The sequence below is a fragment of the Heptranchias perlo genome, chromosome 12 (genome assembly GCF_035084215.1).
Source record: "Heptranchias perlo isolate sHepPer1 chromosome 12, sHepPer1.hap1, whole genome shotgun sequence".
Classification (NCBI taxonomy): domain Eukaryota; kingdom Metazoa; phylum Chordata; class Chondrichthyes; order Hexanchiformes; family Hexanchidae; genus Heptranchias; species Heptranchias perlo.
Window position 1 is genome coordinate 24,720,988 of NC_090336.1, and position 20,414 is coordinate 24,741,401.

Consider the following 20,414-nt stretch of genomic DNA (forward strand, 5'->3'; position numbering starts at 1 on the left):
AACAAATCAAGAGATAAGTGCCCAGTGCATTTCAATGCAAACATTGCTTTAAGGGGGTGGAAGTCTCTGTCTCTCTATTAAGGAGTGTGTGACAGTTGTGATGGGACAGGTAGAAGAGTTGTAGATTACTCAGATTACAGTGTGAGTATTGCTTTGAGAGTGAAGAGTGTGGTGGTGGGCAGGGAGGAAAGGGAGAGTGTGGTGACACGCCACTCTTGCCTGCCCTCGTGAAGTGTTCTCACTTCTTTCTGCACTATTGATCAGTCCTTGGTGTGAGGGAGTTGAGAGTCAGTGACAGTACCAGTTCCCTGTTGCAGCACCACTGATGTTGCTGATAGCTTGGTGTAAGAAAAACCCAGGAGTGTGAGGCTCCTGTCTTGTACCTCTTGGAGTGTTTGGAGGTCTTCATCCGAGAAGCCTGTTGTGTGTCTTCTGCCTGTTTTCTTTGCATGGTGCCTGGAGACACAGCTAGCACCTAAGTGGGCATGTTGATGTCAATGTGAACTAATGCTGTGGGTGAGATTTGCTGCCAAATGATTTGGTGGAAATTGCCAGCTGCTTACCTTGCTGTTGGACAGCGTTCTGCTGCCGGAAGTATGTAGAGTGCTTTTAAAATTGTTGCACGGATGTTTCCTGGTAGTGGGGTCAGCAACTTAGTTTCTACACTGAAGTTACACCACAGATGCAGCAAGAATGTTTTAATTACCTTACCTCAATAAACTTGCATGGAACTCCCTCGGCTGGTGAACAGTAATTTTCTGGCAAAACTACAGCATAACTGACACTGAAGAAATTCAGGAGCAATATGTCACAAGAACGTGCCATACTGCACTAGTTTGATAGTTTCAATTTCCCACACCGGCCATACTTGTGTCCTCGCTGAGTGAGATTGCTAACTTATTGCTAACCTGATTTTATGCAGTGGCTCACTATCATAAAGAAGTAGGTTGAGCTTGCCCAACTGGTTTCACTTGGCTAACAGGCAGAGGAGATTTTCATCCCATCAATCTGAGGTGGATTGAAACTGAGATCCTAAAGATAACCCACTGTACCACCCAGTCCCCAATTTACCTTCATTGAATATTCATCTAACCTAAGTGACTTCACCTCTCTTTAGAGTTGGAATGGTCTGGAGAGGGTGAGGCTCCTTCAAGAAAATTAAACAGATGTAAATGGGATTAGAGTAGACAGGGCTTGATGGCCGGCGCGGACACGATGGGCCGAAGGGCCTCTATCCGTGCTGTATAACTCTATGACTCTATGAACTGATTCAAGCTTGTATTCCTTTTACATAATTTGTTCCCCTTTCTAACCAGGTGTTAGAGAATTACAACAAGGGGAAGACAGCTTTGCTAGGAGCAGCGAAGGTAATGGTCAGCCCGACAGAGGTGGATTTGAATCCCGATATGATTACTCAGCAGCAGCCTCGACCAATGGAGCAAGGAGACCAAAGGAGGAACAGCAGTGTAAAGTAAGAGCACACCTCAGTAAATGCATTGGTAAATGCACATCAGCAAGTCCAAAACTGGAGAAGTGGTTGGGTATGGGTTAGGGATATGGCTCAAGCTCTTCTGTTTGCTTTGCTGAGGATAAAAATTCAGAGAGCCTTAATAACTAATCTGTACCACCACATCATGAGATAAAAAAAGTGGGAGGAAAAAAATACCTCTTTCAAAATCGTACTTTTTCTGTTCCATTGTAACTCAAAAACGTAAATGGCAGGTGACAACCTAAATAGAATTTGTAGGAAGACAGACACAGTAGAATATAAGATCCATCTCCTGCATGGAATGTATTTGTGAAACTATGGCTTATTGGTAGACATTCTTATTGTATCACATTTTTAGTTTTTAAAAAAAACTTGGCTTCCTTCCTCTCTAACGCTCCTCTTTTATGTGTCCTCCTTTACCTGGAAGGGTGGGGTGATCAAAGGTAGGCATTTCTCTGCACGTGCAGATGGCTGGCAGTTCTAGCACAGTGTAACACAGACACACAAAGCTAGGTTTGAAATGCAGCTTCTAACATTGGGCACAGGTCTCTCTTGGATGGTAAGTTGCAGTCTTGACTGGTGGCTCTAGTGGGGCATGGAACAAAGTGGAGATGGTGGGACAGATAAGTCAGGAGAGGGAGCATAACCTAACCTTGCTTAGGCCTCATTTAGGATAGTATGTCCGGTTTTAGTCCCCTCACATCGTGGGTGATAGTGAAGCTTCAAAAAAAGGTTCAGAGGAGGGCCTCAAATTGATTCCCAGTTTAAAACACCTTAGCTACCCAGATGGGCTTAAAGAGTTAGGTTTGAATACTTTACAGAAGCCTAAACTAGGGCGATTTGATTCAAGTCTATAAAATAATGAAGGAATTAGATTTTAATTAGATAGGTTGGGTAAGACTATGTGTATAAATTATGCAAGGAAAGGTTATGGGCTCCGACAACATCCCGGCTGTAGTACTGAAGACTTGTGCTCCAGAACTAGCTGCATTTCTAGTCAAGCTGTTCCAGTACAGCTACAACACTGGTATCTACCCGACAATGTGGAAAATTGCCCAGGTATGTCCTGTCCACAAAAAGCAGGACAAATCCAATCCGGCCAATTACCGCCCCATCAGTCTACTCTCAATCATCAGCAAAGTGATGGAAGGTGTCGTCGACAGTGCTATCAAGCGGCACTTACTCACCAATAACCTGCTCACCGATGCTCAGTTTGGGTTCCGCCAGGACCACTCGGCTCCAGACCTCATTACAGCCTTGTTCCAAACATGGACAAAAGAACTGAATTCCAGAGGTGAGGTGAGAGTGACTGCCCTTGACATCAAGGCAGCATTTGACCGAATGTGGCACCAAGGAACCTAGTAAGATTGAAGTCAATGGGAATCAGGGGAAAAACTCTTCAGTGGCTGGAGTCGTTCCTAGCACAAAGGAAGGTGGGAGTGGTTGTTGGAGGCCAATCATCTCAGTCCCAGGACATTGCTGCAGGAGTTCCTCAGGGCAGTGTCCTGGGCCCAACCATCTTCAACTGCTTCGTCAATGACCTTCCCTCCATCATAAGGTCAGAAATGGGGATGTTTACTGATGATTGCACAGTGTTCAGTTCCTTTCGCAACCCCTCAGATAATGAAGCGGTCCGAGCCCGCATGCAGCAAGACCTGGACAACATCCAGGCTTGGGCTCACAAGTGGCAAGTAACATTCGCGCCACACAAGTGCCAGGCAATGACCATCTCCAACAAGAGAGAGTCTGACCACCTCCCCATGACATTCAACGGCATTACCATCGCCGAATCCCCCACCGTCAACATCCTGGGGGTCACCATTGACCAGAAACTTAACTGGACCAGCCACATAAATACGCTGGCTACGAGAGCAGGTCAGAGGCTGGGTATTCTGCGGCGAGTGACTCACCTCCTGACTCCCCAAAGCCTTTCCACCATCTACAAGGCACAAGTCAGGAGTGTGATGGAATACTCTCCACTTGCCTGGATGAGTGCAGCTCCAACAACACACAAGAAGCTTCGACACCATCCAGGACAAAGCAGCCCACTTGATTGGCACCCCATCCACCACCCTAAACATTCACTCCCTTCACCGGCGCACCGTGGCTGCAGTGTGTACCATCCACAGGATGCACTCCAGCAACTCTCCAAGGCTTCTTCGACAGCACTTCCCAAACCCGCAACCTCTACCACCTAGAAGGACAAGGGCAGCAGGCACATGGGAACAACACCACCTTCATGTTCCCCTCCAAGTCACACACCATCCCGACCTGGATTTATACCGCCGTTCCTTCATCGTCACTGGGTCAAAATCCTGGAACTCCCTATCTAACAGCAATGTGGGGGAAACCTTCACCAGACGGACTGCAGCGGTTCAAGGCGGCGGCTCATCACCACCTTCTCAAGGGCAATTAGGGATGGGCAATAAATGCTGGTCTTGCCGGCGACGCCCACATCCCATGAACGAATAAAAAAAAAATCTTAGATATTAGGAAGTTCTTCTTTTCCCAGAGAATAGTAGACCTCTGGACCAAATTGCTGGCTTGTTCAGTGAGTGCTGATTCATTGTATACCATCAAGAGAGAGCTGGATCCGTTCCGGGCTGTGGCGGAGATCACTTCATACAAGAGGTAGGTATCAAATAATATCAGTGATGGCCAACGTAGTCTCCTGGACTAGTTTTAATCACTTAGAGGGATTGGAGTGTAACTTTCCAGATTTTGTTTCCCTAATTGGCTTTGGGTTTTTAATCTGGTTTTTCACCTCTGCCAGGAAACTGCATGGCACCTAGGGGCAAGGAGCCTCTTGATGTGATAGATAAGCCATTACAACTCTGAGACGGGCGAGGTGGACTTTTCCTGACTGACATTTTCATATGTTCATAACCCGTTACCTGAGCAAACCAAGTATATCCTCCTTTCCCTTCACACCCTTCCCTCTACCTGCCTTCCTGGCCCTTCTATTGGGGGAAGATGGTCAGAATAAAAGCATAAAAACTATGATACTGCATGATTAGGTGTTAGCAACTACATGTCTGAGATGAGGCACGCTACACAATTGTAAACCAAACATCTTGAGTGAGAGGTAACTATTATCTGTCCATCTGTAGCAGGGAGGTTGGAGCTGAAGCTGTTGCATGCATTTGGAATGCCAGAATTGTGACTATCACTGTAGACTCATTGGCCTCCTTTTTAATAGTGTTTCATTTTGAATCTGTGTCATTGCAACTGTCTGAATTAGCCTGAGAGCCAGAAACTACTGCGTTTCAGGCCATATGTTGAAGCAAAGTAAATAGTATTTTCATCCCCTTGTTAGGCTTTCCTCCATGCAACGTACTATTTCTCCTGCCAGTACTGCTCTCTAACCAATAGTTTGGTGATGCACGAGACTGGACAAGAAAAACTCAGCTGCTGATTGCTGCTTCATCCCTGTAACAAAAGCTTTAATCTACACTTTCCCCAGTGGCTGAGGAAAAAGAGCTGCAAATTCCGCTATTTCATGGCAAAATGCTTTGTCCTGACTCTACTTTCCGAAAAAGAGAAGTATCGCATATTTCTTACTCAAAAGCAAAATGCTGCGGATGCTGGAAATCTGAAATAAAAACAGAAAATGCTGGAGAAGCTCAGCAAGTCAGGCAGCATCTGTGGATAAAGAAACAGAGTTAACGTTTCAGGTCGAAGATCTTTGGTCAGAACTGGAAGATGTTAAAAGAGTTAAAGTTTTTGAGCAACTACAGAACCAGGAAAAAGGGGGAAGGGAGGGGAGTGGAGGAAAGAATAAAAGGGATGGTCTCTGATAGGGTAGAGGGCAAGAGTGATTAAATGACAAAAGGGACGATGGTGCAAGGCAAGGAAGGTGGTAATGGGACAGGTTAAGAAACAAAAGATTGATCAGGAGTAGCTGTAAATGGCAGCAGCAAAATCATTACCAGCACTAGCTGACCGAAAAAATGGGAGCAGTGGTTACGATCTGAAGTTATTGAAACCATTGTTGAGTCCAGAAGGTTGTAAAGTGCCTAAACGAAAGATGAGGTGCTGTTCCTCAAGCTTACGTTGTGCTGCATTGGAACAGTGTAAGAGGCCAAGGACAGAGAGGTCAGAGTAGGAGTGGGAAGGGGAATTAAAATAGCAAGCGACCAGCAGGTCAGGGTCATGCTTGCGGACAGAGCCGGGGTGTTCAGCTAGTGCTGGTAATGATTCTGCTGCTGCCATTTACGGCTACTCCTGATCAATCTTTTGTTTCTTAACCTGTCCCATTACCACCTCCCAATGTAAAGTAGACCGCATTGTGTGCAGTGGATACAGTATACTAAATTGAAAGAAGTACAAGTAAACCGCTGTTTCACCTGGAAGGAATGTTTGGGGCCCTGGATGATGGGAAGGGAGGAGGTGAAGGGGCAGATGTTGCATCTCCTGCGCTCGCAAGGGAAGGTGCCTTGGGGAGGAGAGCGGGTTTTGGAGGTGATGGAAGAGTGGACTTGGGGATTGCGGAGGGAGCGATCCCTTCGGAATGCTGGAAGGGGAGGGGAAGATGTGTTTGCTGGTGGCATCGAGCTGGTGGTGGCGGAAATGGCGGAGGATGATACGTTGAATGTGGAGGCTGGTGGAGTGGAAGGTGAGGACCAGGGGGAACCGTATCATGGTTCTGGGAGGGAGGGGAAGGGGTGAGGGCAGAAGTGCGGGAAATGGGACGGACACTGTCGAGGGCCCTGTCAACTACAGTGGAGGGGAATCCTCGGTTGAGGAAAAAGGAAGCCATATCGGAAGCACTGGTGTGGAATTAAGATATCGTCAGAACAGATGGACGGAGAAACTGGGAGAAGGGAATAGAGTCCTTACAGGAAGCGGGATGGGAGGAAGTGTAATCAAGGTAGCTGTGGGAGTCGGTGGGCTTATATTGGTTGATAGCCTATCCCCAGAAATGGAGAGCGAGAAGTCAAAGAAGGGAAGGGAAGAGTCGGAGGTGGACCATGTGAAGGCGAGGGAAATTGGAAGCAAAGTTGATGAAATTTTTCAGTTCGGGGCGAGAGCAGGAAACGATACCGATACAGTCATCAATGTACTGGAAAAAGAGGTGAGGGAGGGGACCTGAGTAGGACTGGAACAAGGAATGTTCCACGTATCCCACAAAAAGGCAGGCATAGCTGGGACCCATACAGGTTCCCATAGCGACACCTTTTATTTGGAGGAAGTGAGTGGAGTCAAAGGAGAAGTTGTTCAACATAAGAACAAGTTCAGCCAGGCGGAGGAGAGTGGTGGTGGATGGGGACTGGTTGGGTCTCCATTCAAGGTAGAAGCGGACGGCTCGCAGACTTTCCTGTTGGGGGACGAAGGTGTGGAGAGATTGGACGTCCATGGTGAAAAGGAGACGGTTAGGGCCGGGGAATTAGAAACTGTTAAAGTGGCGGAGGGCGTCAGAAGAGTCACAGATACAGGTTGGAAGAGACTGGACAAGGAGAAAAAAGAGTCAAGATAGGAGGAAATAAGTTCCATGGGGCAAGAACAGGCTGAAACGATGGGTCTACCTGGGCAGTCCTGTTTGTGGATCTTGGAAAGGAGGTAGAAGCGGGCTGTGCGGGTTTGGGGGACTGAGATTGGAGGCCGTGGAGGAAAGCTCTCCAGAGGAGCTGAGTTCAGTGACTGTCTGGGAAACTATGGCTTGATGTTTGGCAGTGGGGTCATGGTCCAGGGGGAGGTAGGTGAAGGTGTTGGAGAGTTGGCGTTCAGCCTCCGCAAGGTAGAGGTCTGTTCACCAAACAACAACAGTGCCGCCCTTGTCAGCAGGTTTAATGACAATGTCAGGGTTGGACCTGAGAGAATGGAGTGCTGCAAGTTCAGAGGGAGGTAGGTTAGAGTGAGTGAGGGGAGCGGAGAAATTGAGACGGCCGATGTCATGCTGGCAGTTCGCAATGAAAAGATCAAGAGAGGGTAAGAGGCCATGGGGAGGGGTCCAGGTGGAACGAGAATTCTGAAGATGGGAGAAAAGTTCTGCTGTGTGGGGGGGGAAGACTCCTGGCCAAAGAAGTGGGCACGGAGGTGAAGGCGACAGAAGAAGAGCTCAGCATCATGTCAAGCTCAAAATTCATTGAGATGGGGACGTAGGAGGATGAAGCTAAGGCCTTTGCTGAGGACTGATCATTCGAAGTCAGAGAGGGGAAGGTCAGAGAGGATAGTGAAAACACGGCAAAGGGTGAGATTGGAGGGAGGGATGGGGTCAGAGGAAAGTGAAGGGGAAGAAGGATCAAGGGGGATGTTGGTATCTAAGAGTTGTTGAAACTTGCGGTCCTTGACACCTGAAAGAAAGAAAAAAGGTTTTTTGTTAAAGCTCCGGATGAGGCGAAAGATGAAATGGAACTGCGGACCAGGACAGCTCTGAAATAGTGAGTTGGTGCTGCTGGAGAGAGAGGTTGAGAGCGTGCATGTGGCAACGCATGGCATTGAGCGTGGATCTGAGGAAACGACGAGAGCAGTGGTTCGAGGAACGCTGAGTATCATGGAGATATCTGTAATCACGGGTGGATCCGAAACGTGAAGGGCGGAATTTAAGTTGGAATCCACGTGGAATAAGTCGGAGCTGGAAACAGTTGCTGAGGAAAGAGATGTGGCTGTGAAAGCGAGTTTTAGAAGAAACCTGATCAAACACGAGAAGGGAAACAGAAAGCAATGAAGGTGAACAAGGTAAAAGAGACAAACGGAGAGAAAAGCAGAACTTCTTCAAAGTGGGCATTCCTGGAAGAGAAGTGGCCGTGAATTAAACACTAAATCAAAAGCAAAATACTCCGGATGCTGGAAATCTGAACTAAAAACAGAAAATGCTGGGGAGGCACATTTCTTACTGTCAGGAATGCTGACAACTACCAATTTCTCAACTCTTCCACTCTCTTGAAGCCATTGACTCTGCTGGGATCCAGTTCCAAGGACACCAACAGCCTTCCTGTTCCTCACTCAAGTGAACATTATTCATGTGTGCACCTTGACACTGAGTGTAGAAAGCTAATTGACCAAAGGGAACTGGGCAGGGTGTATACTGGAGGGAGAGAAGTATTGCAAATGGTATTAATTTGCTCTAAAAACAGATTTTGCTGAAAATAATCAGCAAATCAGGCACCATCTGTGGAGAAAGTAACAGAGTTAACGTTTTAGGCCAATGACTTTTCGTCAGAACTGGAAGAAGTCAAAGATTTAACAGTTTTTAAGCAAGAAGCAGGCGAACGGGAGGGGAAGAGAGAACAAAAGGGAAGGTCTGTGATTGGGTGGAGGGCAGGAGTAATTAAATGACAAAAGGGATGATGGTGCAAGGCAAGGAAGGTGGTAATGGGACAAGTAAAGAAACAAAAGATGGGTCTGGAGGAGCTATAAATGGCGACCTCTAGTCCGATCTTTTGGCTCATCGTCTAACTCAGTACCTGTTCCCACTTTTTCCCCATATCCCTTGATCCCTTTAGCATTAAGAAATATATCTATCTCCTTCTTGAATATATTTAATGACTTGGCCTCCACTGCCTTCTGTGGTAGAGAATTCCACAGGTTCACCACCCTCTGAGTGAAGAAATTTCTCCTCATCTCGGTTCTAAATGGCATACCCCGTATCCTGAGACTGTGACCCCTGGTTCTGGATTCCCCAGCCATCTGTAACATCCTCCCTGCATCTAGTCTTGTCTAATCCTGTTAGAATTTTATATGTTTCGATGAGATCACCTCTCATTTTTCTAAACTCTAGTGAATATAGGCCGAGTTGACCCAATCTTTCCTCATACGTCAGTCCTGCCATCCCAGGAATCAGTCTGGTAAACCTTCGTTGCACTCCCTCCTTGGCAAGGACATCCTTCCTTAGATAAGGAGACAAAAACTGCACACAATACTCCAGATGTGGTCTCACCAAGGGCCTGTATAACTGCAGTAAGACATCCGTGCTCCTGTACTCTAATCCTCTTGCAATGAAGGCCAACATACCATTCGCCTTTCTAACTGCTTGCTGCACCTGAATGCTCGCTTTCAGCGACTGGTGTACAAGGACATCCAGGTCTTGTTGCACCTCCCCTTTTCCCAATCTATCACCATTCAGATAATCTGCCTTTCTGTTTTTACAACCAAAGTGGATAACCTCACATTTATCCACGTTATGCTGCATCTGCCATGTTCTTGCCCACTCGCCCAACTTGTCTAAATCACATTGAAGCCTCTTTGCATCCTCCTCACAGCTCACATTCCACCCCAGCTTTGTGTCGTCTGCAAACTTGGAAATATTACATTTAGTTCCCTCATCCAAATCATTGATATATATTGTGAATAACTGGGGCCCAAGCACTGATCCGGGCGGTACCCCTCTAGTCACTGCTTGACACCCGGAAAAAGATTCGTTTATTCCTACTCTCTGTTTCCTGTCTGTCAACCAATTCTCAATCCATGCCAGTATATTCCCCCCAATCCCATGTGCTTTAATTTTGCACAATAACCTCTTGTGTGGGACCTTATCAAAAGCCCTCTGAAAATCCAATTACACCACATCCACTGGTTCTCCCCTATCTATTCTACTAGTTACATCCTCAAAAAACTCCAGTAGATTTGTTAAGCATGATTTTCCTTTCATAAATCCATGCTGACTTTGTCCAATCCTGTTAATGCCCTCCAAGTGTTCTGTTATTATCTTTTATAATAGACTCTAGCATTTTCCCCACTACTGATGTTAGGCTAACTGGTCTGTAATTCCCTGTTTTTTCTCTCTCTCCTTTTTTAAATAGTGGGGTTACATTTGCCACCCTCCAATCTGTAGGAACTGTTCCAGAGTCTATAGAATTTTGGAAGATGATCACCAATGCATCCACTATTTCCAGGGCCACTTCCTTTAGTACTCTGGGATGTAGATTATCAGGCCCTGGGGATTTGTCAGCCTTTAGCCCCATTAATTTCCCTAGCACTACTTTTTTTTACTAATACTGGTTTTCTTCAGTTCCTCCCTCTCACTAGACCCTTGGTTCCCTAATATTTCTGGGAGGTTATTTGTGTCCTCCTTTGTGAAGACAGAACCAAAGTATGTGTTTAATTGTTCTGCCATTTCTTTGTTCCCCATTATAATTTCCCCCATTTCTGACTCTAAGGGACCTACATTTGTCTTCACTAATCTTTTTCTCTTGGCATATTTATAGAAGCTTTTACAGTCAGTTTTTATGTTCCCTGCTAGTTTACTCTCATTCTCTATTTATTTTTCCCCTCTTAATCAATCTCTTTGTCCTCTTTTGCTGAATTCTGAACTGCTCCCAATCCTCAGGCTTGCCGCTTTTTCTGCAATTTATATGTCTCCTCTTTGGATCTAATACTATCCCTAATTTCTTTTGAAAGCCACGGTTGAGCCACCTTTCCTGTTTTATTTTTGCGCCAGACAGGAATGAATAATTGTTGTAATTTCTGCACACGTTCTTTAAATATTAGCCATTGCCTATCCACCGTCATCCCTTTTAGTAAAGTTCCCCAATCTATCCTAGCCAACTCGCACCTCATACATTCGTAATTTCCTTTATTTAGATTCAGGACCCTAGTTTCAGATTCAACTACTTCACTCTCCATCTTAATGAGGAATTCTATCATGTTATGGTCGCCCTTACCGAAGGGACTCCGCACAACAAGATTGTTAATGAATCCTTTCTCATTGCACAATACCCAGTCTAGAATCGCCTGTTCTCTAGTTGGTTCCTCAACGTGTTGGTCTAGAAAACCATCACGTACACACTCCAGGAATTCCTCCCCCACAGTATTATTGCTAATTTGGTTTGACCAATCTATATGTATATTAAAGTCACCCATGATTATAGTTGTACCCTTCTTGCATGCGTCTCTAATTTCCTGTTTAATGCCCTCCCCTACATCTCCACTACTGTTTGGGGGCCTATAGACAACCCCCACCAACGTTTTCTGCCCCTTGGTGTTTCTTAGCTCCACCCATACAGATTCCACATCGTGATTTTCCAAGCCAATATCCTTCCTCACTATTGCATTGATTTCCTCCTTTACTAACAACGCTACCCCATATCCTTTCCCTTTTGGCCTGTCCTTCCTAAATATTGAATACCCCTGGATGTTCAGTTCCCATCCTTGGTCACCCTGCAGCCATGTCTCCGTAATCGCAACTATATCATAACCGTTAATATCTATATGCGCTGTTAATTCATCTAGCTTATTGCGAATGCTCTGCGCTTTAAGACACAATGCTTTTAGACTTGTCTTTTTAAGATTGCTAGTCATCTTAGTTTTATTTTGCACTATGGCCCTATTTGTTTTTCGCCCTTGTTTTTTCTGCCTTCCACTATTGCTTCTTCCCTTTCTGTCTTTTGTTTCTATCCTTGTTTCCCTCTCTGTCCCCCTGCTCAGGTTCCCATCCCCCTGCCTTTCTAGTTTAAACCTTCCCCAACAGCACTAGCAAACACCCCCGCGAGGACATTGGTCCCAGTCCTGCTCGGGTGTAACCCGTCCCGCTTGTACAGGTCCCACCTTCCCCAGAACCGGTCCCAATGTCCCAGGAATCTAAATCCCTCCCTCCTACACCATCCCTTCAGCCACGCATTCATCTGGTCTATTCTCCTGTTCCTATACTCACTAGCACGTGGCACTGGTAGTAATCCTGAGATCACTACATTTGAGGTCCTGCTTTTTTATTTATCTCCTGACTCCTTAAATTCACCTTGCAGCACCGTATCCCTTTTATTTTAACTCTGTTGTTGGTACCGATATAGACCACGACTACTGGCTGTTCACCCTCCCCCTCCAGAATGCCCTGCAGCGGCTCCGTGACAACCTTGACCCTAGCACCAGGGAGACAACATACCATCCTGGAGTCACTTTTGCGGCCGCAGAAACGCCTATCTGTTCCCCTTACAATTGAATCCCCTATCAGTATAGCCCTGCCCCTCTTATTCCTCCCCGCCTGTGCAGCAGAGCCACCTGTGGTGCCACGAACTTGGCTCTGGCTACTTTCCCCTGATAAGCCATCTCCCCCAACAGTATCCAAAGCGCTATATCTGTTTGAGAGGGAGATGGCCCCAGGGGATTCCTGCTCTACCTGCCTAGTCCTTTTACTCTGCCTGGCGGACACCCATTTCCTTTCTGCCTGCGTCATCTTTACCTGCGGTGTGACCACCTCACTGAACGTGCTATCCACAATAATCTCAGCATCGCGGATGCTCCACAGTGAATCCACTCGCAGCTCCAGCTCTGAGGGGAAAGGGGAGAGAGTGATGGGGACAGGGAAGGCCAGACACACACTTTTGAGGAGGAAGGGGGGGGACCATGATTTTATCACAACACTTGAGAGTTACTGTTGCCTCCCCTGACAATTTTGCTCTGTGGATGGGGGCTGTTCTGTTCCCCTATCTGTGGTTTTGGAGGCTGGAGGAGGGGGGCCGCGGGGCAGGTTCAAAAGCTTGCCTGTGTAACAAGTACTACATGGTTCTTGCAACCAGATTCCATTTTTTCATATATAACTGTTGTTTTGTCTCTGCTGTCATGCTTTTCTCTAAGTGTCTCTTTGCCCTTCTGATCACCTTTTAACATGTTTATGTGTTTTCTTATATTCATCACAGTGAGTCCCTTCTCCTTTCTCTCTGCAGCATTTGTAGAGATTGTTGTTTTCTTTTTCTATCACTTAATATTTTTTCATCCGTCTAAGGTCATACTTGTTTAGTTTGAGCCTGTTGATTTTCAATATGTTTTTATCCTGCATGCTCAGTATCATACTGTTCAAGGTGTCCCATTTGTCTTCTGCTGAAGTGTTGTTGAACAACCTTCCCCAGTCTATTTACTTTAGTTCCCTCATTTCTTTTTGAATTTAGCCTTTTTAAGTTGGATGAGTCAATGAGTGCTTTGACTTAATGTTGACTGAACCAAAGACAATCTGACTCTGATCATGTGCAGTGTTGACATTTTGTTGGACCGTGAGCTGAGCTTTTTAACCCCACATCAGGTCCATCACCAAGATTGCATTCATCCACCTCAGGAATGTTGATGACAAACATATCTGCTTCTCCCCATTGCTGCTGAAACCCTAATTCATATTGTCATCACCTCAAAAATCAATTTCTCAAATGCTCTCCTCAACTGTGTTCACTTCTTCATCTTTTGTCAGCTAATCAAGAATTCTACTGCCCGAATCCCCTTCCATACAAAGTTGTATACACCCTTCAAATCGCTCCATCCTATGTAAGCAAACTTTAGCCATGTCTACTCGGCCATACCCTCTGTTTTTCTGACTTCAAACTAACTCTTGTTCCCTGCGTCTTCCACTCCGTTGAAGTTGACTTTTTTTAAGCCAAAAACCCCTGTTCTTATGAATTCTCTCCTTGATTCACTTCACTTTGCTGTCCATCTCCTTGCCTTCAAAGGTCTCCTAAAGACTATGCCCTTGGCCTCTTTCCCACCCTTCCCTAAAATGCTTGTTTCTTGTCCAACTCTTCCCTTGTAAAGCCTCTGAGCAATTCTTTTATGTGAGGAATGCTATGTAAATTTGGTGTTGTTTAGTTAATGGCACTTTTATATTGATAATGTACTGCTGACAGCACCAAACAATGTGTAATGGAGGCAAGCTCCATACCTCCAATAGCTAGATACAGAATGAAGCACCCTCTGTAATGTCCCAACCAAATGTTTATTGCCAACCTTACAAGAACACCCCTCTGTATCAGTGTGACATTTTCATTTCCATTCTCGCTTTTCTGAACAACACTGCCTATTTATTGCTGGTCAGTGCTAAATTAGGGGAAATCTTCTGCTGTGGTCTCATTCTCTAAGCATTGCATTTAGACTTTTCCAAACTCATTTCATGTAGGGCCATGCAGCCAGTAGAGAGGAGTTGTTAATCCCCATCAATTTGGGCTAAATTCAAACCTAGGTCCTGCTGCACCACTCCATGCCTATCAAGAACACACTCTAAATAGTATCTATGGGGCTGATTTTCCTGTCCAATGAAACTGGAAAATGTTCAGTTGCTAGGCGCAAAGGAAATGAAAGGGGGATGCAGAAGCCTATGGCACCAGATCTCCATCCCATTTATCATGTCCTGGGATTTCCCAGTGGTGGGAGGAAGGGAAGTGATTGTACCTGGCGAGCAATGGGCAGCCATGGAGATGAAGGGGGAGGAGCCGAAAAGGAATTCCACCCCAAGAGAAGTTGGTGTTCGGCCTTGTACCAGGGCCCTCTTAGATCAGAAGATCTGAGGGAGGCAGGGAGCAAGACAAGGGAATTGTCTTCCAAGTTCCATCATTGCTGAAAATGTAAGTAAGATATACTGACTGTATATGTTGCTGGTATTTTTTTTTTATTTTTACAACATGGAAACAGGCCCTTCGGCCCAACATGTCCATGTCGCCCAGTTTATACCACTAAGCTAGTCCCAATTGCCTGCACTTGGCCCATATCCCTCTATACCCATCTTACCCATGTAACTGTCCAAATGCTTTTTAAAAGACAAAATTGTACCCGCCTCTACTACTGCCTCTGGCAGCTCGTTCCAGACACTCACCACCCTTTGAGTGAAAAGATTGCGCCTCTGGACCCTTTTGTATCTCTCCCCTCTCACCTTAAATCTATGTCCCCTCGTTATTTCTTAACATATGGCCTGGTGGTTCTTGTCAGATCTGATTAAAGTAACATGAGTTATGGTTTCAGCCTGTAGCAACGTGCTAGGGAACTGATCTTCCCCTTCAATATGAGAAGAAAAAAAGAACATCTAAAAGAAAAGGGGGAAAAAAGGAGAAACTGAACCTTGTGGTTGGCATGTGTTAATAATATGGTAAGCACTTGGTCTTTTGGAATTTGCACTTATTTGGTGCATGAGGATTGAAATCTAGATGGAGAAAGTTTTGCTGTATTCTAAAGTGTTATGTCAAGCTGCAGGATCGTTGAGCTACCCCACTAATGATTTCCAAATAAATCACACCTAAACATTTAATTTTGTGCCCCTTGATGAGTCACCAAAACGGATGACATTTAAAAGTTTTGATCAAGTTAGAGTTCGTAAAGCAAGTACAGATTTACTCGATGGGAGATGAAGCGTTTAGGACATTATCAACGCTAATTGATATTTGAAAAGCAAAAACAAGGTTGTTAATGAGAAATGTGAAAAATATTTTGTGACATGCAGTAATGTAACATTCAAGCAACTAAGTTTAACCAGCAGAAAGAGGTGGTGAATCAGTTAATTTGCTATTGGATCCTTGTACTGCCTCATGGATTATTGTGAAAATGGATTAACAAATGATCCATCACAGACTAATTCTAGGTCTTTAAAACTCTGAAAGCCTCCAAAATGACTCCAAGTTGACTCAAGAAAGCTGTCGATTAGGTACAATTGAACAAAATGTTTGAGCATGAACAGTCCATATTCCAAATAGATATTCCTGTGGAATCCATAGGATAAAATATGGATGTGCTGCATTGTTGGAGCAAACAAAAAGTTCTCACAGTGAAGCCAGAAACAAAGCCAAGAACTCAGCAGAGTGACCCAAAATTGTGTATGCAGTGCAGCAAGTCATCTTCCCATTAAAGGTATGCACAGCCATAGAGAAGAAACAGTACACAGTCGTTTTCTTACAACACAGCTTGATTTGCAAAGCAGCTGAAGAAACTCAAGCTTTCCTAGGAATTATCAATACTAGGGGGAAACAAATTGTGTGCAGCGAACCTTTTGCTTAAGAATCATCCAGTTGGATTTAAAACTGACACTCGAGCAGATGCCATTGTGTTCCGTTTTTAAATATACGGGAAATAAATACTTACATAACCAGATAAGATTTTGTTTGGTTCTGGGTATCAGATCTGCAAGAGTGTTTTCTGGGTACATTAACAAAAGAAGAAATATCAGTACAAAAGGAAGTTGACATTCAGCAACTGAGAAGACTGTTAGGATGACCAACAATCAAGGTCCAAGGTTTAACTTCTAAACCTGACACAGTAATCTGGAAAAAGAGAAGTACGAAAGGCAATTCCTGAAATTATTTCAAGTTCTGAGGAAAATAAGAGATGAATACACTATAAAACTCAAGTATGATGTCCAACCCTTTGTCCTTATGACTCCATTACCTCTAAGGTTAAGAATAATTTGGGCAGTATGGATCAGCTGGGAGTAATAAAGAAGATAGAAGAGACACCAGACTGCTGATGGTCCCCATCAAAATGGACAGGTTTGCATTGTGGTTGATTTCACTGAACTGAATGGGAGAATTTGGCAAGAAATCAACCCACTATATACACAGTTGATCAAGTGTTAAGAGCAGTTTTTGGATTCAAAAATCTACTCAAAACTGGGATCCCAACTCTGGGTTTTGGCAAGTGCTATTGGTTATGGATTGATATTTTCTCCATTGCCTAGCTCCATGGCACTGCTCTCTCCTGGATCCACTCCTACCAGTTACACCTCAAGTAGTTTCTCCTCCCAACCCCGCGTGATCATTTCTGGTATACTCCCAGGTTTCAGACTTTGCCCATAGAAACATAGAAACTAGGAGCAGGAGTAGGCCATTCGGCCCTTCGAGCCTGCTCCGCCATTCAGTATGATCATGGTTGATCCTCTATCTCAATGCCGTATTCCCGCTCTCTCCCCGTACCCCTTGATGCCTTTTGTGTCTAGAAATCTATCTAGCTCCTTCTTAAATATATTCAGTGATTTAGCCTCCACAGCCTTCTGTGGTAGAGAATTCCACAGGTTTACCACCCTCTGAGTGAAGAAATTTCTCCACATCTTTGTCCTACCCTGTATCCTGAGACTGGGATCCCTCGTTCTGGACCCCCCAGCCAGGGGAAACATCCTCCCTGCATCCAGTCTGTCTAGCCCTGTCAGAATTTTAAATGTTTCAATGAGACGAGGCCCCCTCGTCGTCTTCATTTACCTGCTACCCTTGGTGATGTTATCCAGAAGCATAGGGTCTGCTTTCGTATGTATGCTGATGACATCCAGCTCCACTTTCCACTTCCTCCAGCTGCTGTCACCGTTTCCATCTGGATGAGCCAAAAATTCCTCCTTAACGTTGCTAAAACCAAAGCCACCCTCTTGGCTCCCACACATACCTTGCACCTCTGGCCTTGAATCCATCTTTCACCCTGGCTATCACCTCAGACTTAGCCTAGAGGTGAATAACCTTGGTGAATTGCTTAACCCCTGAGCTCAGCTTCCTTCCTATTTTCAATCTGTCACCAAGACTACTTTCTTTCACTTCTGCAACGTGATTTGTCTCCAATACTGAAACCCTAATCCATGCTTTTATCATTCTGCTGCTGCTCTTCTCCAGTGATCATCTTGCCTCCCCACCTCTATTCATGAGCTATAGATCATCCAGAATGCCACGGGCTGCATCCTTACCCGCACAAAGGCCCACGTTCCTATCACTCCTGTCCTCGCCGAGCCCCACTGCCTTCCTTCCTGGATCCCAAAAAATTGACTCTGATTCTCATCCTCACCTTCAATTCTCTCCATGGCTTATCCCTCCACAACCTCCTCCACCCCTATGTCTCTGTGCGCACTGTCCAGTTCTCCCAAAATGGGCCTTTTTTTCTGTACCATCTTCAGCGGCTGCTTCTGCAGTCACCTTGCCCCTGCAATCAGGTTCTTCCCCTTAGCATTTCTAGCTTCCTATCTACCTCCCTGCTTTCAGAAATGCACATAAGATCTCCTTTTCCATCATCTCCCGCTCACCCTCGCCCTTTCTCCCCGCAAGCTCGGGGTCCACTTGCTATCCACCATGATCTAAAGCACTCTGGGGCATCTCTTTCTATACAACGACTGATATAGAAATATAAGTTGTTGCTCTTGTATTAATTACATTTACACCACCATTTGGGTGATACTATTTCAAATAACAACTGTTAGGTATTTCGTATGCGGCAGAACATCTCCAAGGGGAAATGTTGCAAGTGCTAGAGTGTCTCAGTGGTGTTCTTTGCGACATAGATAATATTCTGATTTTCATCCAGGTTGGAATCTTTGCCGAAATAGGACAGCACTCGAGGCCAAATCCATTTCCAATCAAGCAAAGGAGCAGGCTGGGCAGAAACAAACACCTGTGGCTCAATCATAAACTACAGTAGCATCAACTGGTCCTGATAACCCAGAGGAAACAGGCTATTGTACAAGATCTGGACATCTTTCAAAACCACCATTTTAATGAATTTATATAAAGGAAAAACAATGAAAGGAAAGTTTTTTTTAAAAAGTTATTTTTTCATATGGGGATGGGGGGGGAAGGGGAGTTAGTGTTAGGTCCCACTGCAATACAAGTGTGACCTCCCTGTTAGCTCGAGAGGTAGAAGCACGTGCGGAGTAAACAGAACATCTTTAAAGGTGCTGACTGCATATACTATAAGAAGTTCTTATTATGCTGAGAATTTCTTAAGTGTCTTAGTAATTCTTATTAAACATTAAAGTAACAGTTGTCTGATTGAGCCTTTGTACAGATGGGGCTGATCTATCAAAGAGGAATGGGCGTGTTGAGCCTAATGATATTTCCCTATTCTTAAAATTTTTTCTCTCATTTTTCTGGGATGACAGGTACATATCAGATGTAATTTCCAATCCATCCCTGGGCTTTTCCACAGTCCTTTACAGGTTGTTGCTTCTCTAACCCCAAATGTTCATTCTTTGGGTGTACTTTTTGCCTTTTATCTCTAGCATTTATTATTGTGTGCAAAGCCAATTTGGTATTCCTGCAGAAAATTCTGACCACGTTCTTTGATGACTAAAAGTTGATTTAGACGATTTGCACAAAAAGCAATGAAAAATTAATTTTTCCAGAAGGTCACAACTGCAGATGACCTAAAGAATAGATCGGTACTCCCCAGGTGATGACATATAGAATGAGTTTACTTAATGGAATTCTGAAAAAATGTCTTCTCTTAATGGTTGTTAGTAAAGTCAATATTTACTGAGCCATACTGACAAAGAAGGTTCCAGATTCAACCCACGCTTTATACTGAGTCTCCTCCAGAGCATCAAAAGGAATGCGATAATGGTACTCAGCACTTTAGGGCGAGGAAGGATTGAGAGATGGAGAATCACCATGTCTTCCTGCTCTTAATCACTATCTAGTGCCTCCTACTAGAACATTTGTGTGTGAATGTGAGATGAGCATAAGATTGGGCTCAATTGTGATGCTTCCACAGTCAAATAGTCTATTGGCTCTGACTGTCTATGCTCATATATGAAGAATGTCCATTGAAGCGAGGTAGAAAAAGGTGACCAGAGCTCATGGAACTATAACCCAGCAAGATTCAGTACCTCTGTGGGGTGGGGGGAATGAAAGGAAGGAAAATTGATTGTTAATTGCTTTGCAACGAATTGGAAAACATTATCTAAGAATTGGCCTCAAATCGGGGTAATTTGTGGTATTTATTAGCTTTAATGTTTAAAAAATCAGTAATATTTGTATTTTGTAAAATTGGATTCTTATCGGTACATACAAGAGTTGCACGCAAAGCAGGTATTCTGAGTCATAAAGTGGTTACATGACCAGTTTCACCCGCAGGTACTGACACAGCAATGGTGAAATAAATAGCATATTATCCAACTTTCACTGAGCAGAAAACTTATAGTGCTGTAGTAATGATGGACATTGTAAATTGTGCTGGAACATCAAGAGGTCAACATCAACTACCTCAGCTTGCTTTTCTACATCATTTGTATGAATTAATAGTGCACAAAAGTTCTAAGACAGTAAAACCAATCAATTTGCAGCATTTACAGAAAACTGTCCAAAGCGTTGAACTGAATTCCACCCTTTGAACATTGAAAGTTGAGAGCTATGTGCCTGACCTTAGCGAGTACTCTCACCCTGTTCAGTTAACCATATCATGAAAACTGTACATTAAAGCATACATAAAACAAACACAAAACTTTTATTATCAGATGGCTGTTAATTCCCAACTTCATTAAACGTGCTGGCTTGTCCCA

The 20,414-nt window shown here is 44.6% G+C and overlaps 1 protein-coding gene across 1 annotated transcript in view; it reads left to right on the forward strand.

Annotated features, from left to right (window-relative positions):
- dagla (diacylglycerol lipase, alpha) overlaps positions 1 to 20,414 on the forward strand; it is a 355,821-nt gene that overhangs the window by 311,443 nt on the left and 23,964 nt on the right. Inside the window, exon 19 of the mRNA XM_067993813.1 lies at positions 1,317 to 1,471. Within this exon, the coding sequence (XP_067849914.1) occupies positions 1,317 to 1,471 (155 nt within the window). The remainder of the gene's footprint in view (positions 1 to 1,316; positions 1,472 to 20,414) is intronic.